General features: G+C 34.4%; 1 protein-coding gene across 1 annotated transcript; it reads left to right on the forward strand.

Moving 5' to 3' along the window:
* Positions 1-266: 266 nt before the first annotated feature.
* LOC113388598 lies at positions 267-2,736 on the forward strand. The gene is made up of 6 exons (XM_026625967.1): positions 267-337; positions 444-803; positions 1,681-1,826; positions 1,889-1,999; positions 2,169-2,274; positions 2,352-2,736. Exons 1-6 carry the CDS (start codon positions 267-269, stop codon positions 2,734-2,736), a joined length of 1,179 nt encoding a protein of 392 aa, XP_026481752.1.
* The last annotated feature ends 2,259 nt before the right edge of the window (positions 2,737-4,995 follow it).

Below are 4,995 nucleotides of genomic sequence, written 5' to 3' on the forward strand. Positions count from 1 at the left end.
TAAATTTTATCAAATTTTTCAATCCTTGGATTTTTACAACACCAAAATATTGTAAAAACAATCTTTACCATCAGGACTATCCAATCCAAGGAATCCAGTAAATCTGCCAAATCCAAGTAAACCGTATGGAAATAAAATATCGTATCAAAATTTTTCATTCGTGTCCAATTTTTTATTTTAAATCGAAAGCCAAAATGTTCTTGTTCGATTTAGGTTATTTTTGGGTTAAATTTTAATATTTACAATGTTAAATTTGTTTTCTAATTATGAAGACTAAACAATTGAAGAAGAGCAAGATGAAGGTTACTAACAGGAGAAAAAGTGTTAAACGCAAAAGGTTTGGAAAAATTTTCAAATTAGACTATTAAACTATTGGCAAGCCATTCGTCTGGCCTAATTTAACTCCTAAAATTTGAAAAATACAGTTAGTTTTTCTTTTTCAGTAGAGTCAGCCAACCAGTACGAAAAAAGTGCCCCAAACGTTCAACTTGCTCCTTATTTTTAAAGCAAAACCCTTCACCAAACTGTCGCACATGTCGCCATAAAATCAATCTGTCCAAAAAAACTAAAAAAGTGCCAAAAAATTTTGACAACGATGACACCACAACTGACTCAGATTATTCGTCGTCATCATCATCAGATTGTGATGTTAAAGCCAGAGACTTCGATGTGCAGAAAAAGAAAAAAAGGGATACTGATGGCAAAGAAAAGTTTGCTGATATAAAGACCAGGATGAGAGGAAAATCCAAGGTTTATAGACATAAGTTGGATGGGGCTAGGAGTCAACATAAGAAGCGTAAAAGGTTAAAAAACTACCCTACATGTGTCTTAACACAAGTTTTCCTAAACTCAATCAATAATATTTTCAGTCACATCTCACCACAGGTTATCCTAAGTTGAATCAGTAATATTTTTAGTACAAGGAAAATCTACAGATCTCTATAAGTTTTCCAAAATTAAATCAGCAATAAATTTAGTCCTGAAACATCTACATGACCCTTACAGGTTTTCCTAAATAGAATCAGCAAAATTTTAGGTCTTAGAACTTTCACACGTGTTCCTAAATTCAATCTGATATATCTTTTGCAACTGTTTCCCCAATATTTTACCCAATCTGTTTCATCTGTAGATCTTTTCTTTTGTTGATTGAATTGAATCTAATAAAAGCAATGTCCATCTAGCACCAATTTTTAGTTCCTTATTATTAATTTTTTACAGGTTTTCCTTAATAGATTCAGCAAAACTTTAGGTCTTAGAACTTTCACACGTGTTCCTAAATTCAATCAGATATATTTTTTGCAACTGTTTCCCCAATATTTTACCCAATCTGTCTCGCCTGGAGATTTGTTCTTTGGTTTATCCCAAAATAGTTCACAGAATCTAATAAATAGCATTGTCCATCTAGCACCAATTTGTAGTTTTTTATTGTTAATTTTTTACAGGTTTTCCTAAATAGATTCAGTAAATTTTTAGGTCTTAAAACTTTCACACGTGTTGCTAAATTCAATCAGATATATTTTTTGCAACTGTTTCCCCAATATTTTACCCAATCTGTTTGACCTGGCGATCTGTTTTTTGGTTGATCCCAAAATAGTTCTCAGAATCTAATAAATAGCAATATCCATCTACCACCGATTTGTAGTTCCTTATTATTGATTTTTTTCAAACTATCTCAATTAGTGTTCGAAAAGAAGTTTCTGAAGACAGCGATGAAGTTTCAAATTCTGATGACGAAAAACTTGTACCAGTAAAATCGACATGCAAGTACTGTATGCTCAAAAAAAGAAAAGTTGGATGTATTATCAAATATAAGGCTACAAACAAAGGTAAGATCTTGCTGGAATAATATTATAATAAAATAATAGTAAAATAGTTCAATCTGATATAGAACCACCAACGTCCACGAGACAAAGACTTGACTTCGCGAGCAAAACTAAAAATGCAGCTAAAAATTATATTGATGGTTTTGATAGACGAAAAGCCAGCAAACCTCCATTATGTACATCAAAATGCTGCTGTAGCAAATGAAGAAAAATACAGAGGGTCCTGAAAAAGTTCAATGCCGCGACAAAGTTTGTATTATGTTTGTTTTTAGTCATTATTTTGCACTCAACATTTACCAATCATTCCAATTGATAGAGAATTTTGTCAACTTATCCATTTTACAGCAACACAACTGTCCACCGAAAGCACCACCAGTGAATCTTCCGAAGATGACACAAGTTCAGAAGAGGAATCTTCAGCCACGATGAAGACGAAACCCAAAAACTTAAGGCGAAAACTAAAAATTTGCGTAGAATTTTACGTGCTAAATATTTGGCCCAAAGAAGATGCAATTTGTCCCGTCCCAGAAAGTCAACAGAAATAATCAAGAATCGGCATACAAATAACATACATTGGTGGAACCGAGTAGAAAATTGGAATCCTTCTATTAGTTTCATCAAAACGTTTATTGAAGAAGAAGAAAGTCCTGGTACATCACCTGAACAAGATCGACGATCGGACGATAGCGATAAATTAACGATACAGGAGGTTGAAGATGATGCAGGTGTAAAAAGTGATACCAAAATAATATCAAGTAAAATGTGTACCACTCCAAAACCATCTGATCATTCATCCAAAAGTCTACAAGTTGGGGGAAATGATGATAAAGCTGTAACTGAGACCAAATCCAAAGACCGTGATAGTAAAAGCAAAAGTCAACATAGTAATACTAGCAAGAGCGAAGACCAGTAATATGGTAACTTGTGGTAATTATGGTCTTATTCTATAATGGAAGTCAAGGACAAAAATACAAACGACTCTATTGTCTGCCTTCATCCAATCAAAAGTGACAATACCATTACAGTGGCAATACCCATTACAAGTGGCACACCATTACAAGTGGCACCACCATTGCAAGTGGCAATACCATTACAGTGGCAATACCATGATAAGTGACAACACCATTGCAAGTGGCAATACCATTGAAAGTGACACCAGTTAATAAACAAGAAGTCTTCGACTGTTTCTAAAGATATATTTACGGAAGACAGAAAGAACGCAACAGACAAATCCGCGAAAAAGTCAACCCCAATTTGTATATGAAAGAAAGGATCCAATTGAATTTGTGTGATGAGATACAATCCAAAATTATAAAAGATTAAAATCACAAACGAGCATGACACAAACATCTTCAGCCACAAATGAAGCAAGTCTCGATAAAAATGTAGTAACAAATCCAAGTGCAGAAATCTACAGCTGGTCCAACCCGAATGAATTTAAGAATTTTATGGATGAATACGAAATCAGTTTAGGCGTCACTTATCCGCAATTGGAAGAAACTACAATTTCTCGTAGACTTCGAAGAAGGGCAAGATTTTGGCAGGAGTATAAGATGCTGAAGAGACTGAAATACAACGATTGTGGACGCCCTGATTGTTTCGATATTTTAGGCGGATGTAGAAAAAAAGGATGCAATTTTCATTTGAAGCGTAAACGTGGTGGCATGGATGCAGACGACGACGACGATAAAGACACAAAAAAATCTGGAAGTAAACTAAAATTTTTTAAACCTGCAAGTTCAGAAAGCAACGTAATAAGAATGAAATCAATTTTTGAATCTAACACCAAAACTGATGAGGAATCACTTGAAGAAATTAAAGAAGTCATCAGTGGTACATTTAGTGATTGTTCTATACATCATGAGGAAGGAAAACAACTGGTAAACAATGAGGAAGACAAAGAGAAGCCTCCACATAGCAATACTAAGCTAAAAACTAATAGTATGTTTTCAAAACACAGTCAACATGAACCAAACTTGAATATCACAACAGAGCCATTCTAAAATGAACCACTCATCAGAAGATAATGAACTTAAAAGTCTTTACGTACCAAGCAATTTAGCAAAAACTCAGACAGTTTCCAATGCAAAGAACACAACTTGAATGAAGCATCCAGTTCTAACAACTTGGGTAAAGTATCTAGGACCAGTTCTAAGGATAACATACAATCCAGACCCAGTTCCAATGTCATAGACATCAAAAGACGATTCGGTGAGATGGACTTTACAGATCGGGAGAGGCTAAAGCGCGATTCCAACGAACTATATGGTTACGATATTGCTTCTACAAAGACAAATGGTTTGAAAAATTTGATTAGCATAGTGTACGAGACTGGTAAGAAGATTATTGGCGGATTTAGTGAAGACGATAATAAAATTTATGAACGGCGACAGAAAGATAGCGAAGAAACTTATCAGGCAAATTTTGCAATGACTATTTGAATGGTTTACATGAATTTTCTGGTGTCTTGGAACAACGAAAAAGCAAACGTGAACCTAGCCGAAGAAATCATTCCTCTTCCAGAAGACCACACGAGAAAATATATTTATCAAAGAGTAAATACGACAAAGAAAAGTACAGATCAAGAAAAGAAAAGCAATATAATGATTCAAACAAGGCGAGACCATATATTAACAATACCACTGTCAAAGCTGATCTTGCACAAGTGCAAGAGTGGATGGACAAAAGCATATGTTTAGAAGACAACATTGGAGATTTCACTCCACACCAATGAAGAGACGTTGCATTTTTTAAATGGTGTCAGATTATTGGAACATGATATCATGGCTGATGTTGGTTTGGGAACTACAAGTGACTCTAATGATGACAAACAATATGACGTAATTGCTAAGAAATTGAGGACACAAACTAGTCGCACTGGATGTTCTGTAGATTTGAACAATGGTTTAATGAAGGTTGTACATAGTTGCAATAGTTTTAATTATGGAATGCCAACAAATCAATCAAGCAGTACAAGAACAGAGAAAATTTATAGTTTGCGCACACATAAACCGACAAATCTCATTTTAAATAAAGAATTACTTAGTAATTACAATCACGGTTTCGCCAAAGATGAAGCCAATCTGATAGGTTCTATAACATCCAAATTAAAAGCACTTTATTCCAAACCTAAAAAGGACGAATCCAGTCAAACCAAGGATGACAAAACCAA

Source organism: Ctenocephalides felis, unplaced genomic scaffold, assembly GCF_003426905.1.
Source record: "Ctenocephalides felis isolate EL2017-DRISC unplaced genomic scaffold, ASM342690v1 CF-g0.4_SCAFFOLD_03572, whole genome shotgun sequence".
NCBI lineage: Eukaryota > Metazoa > Arthropoda > Insecta > Siphonaptera > Pulicidae > Ctenocephalides > Ctenocephalides felis.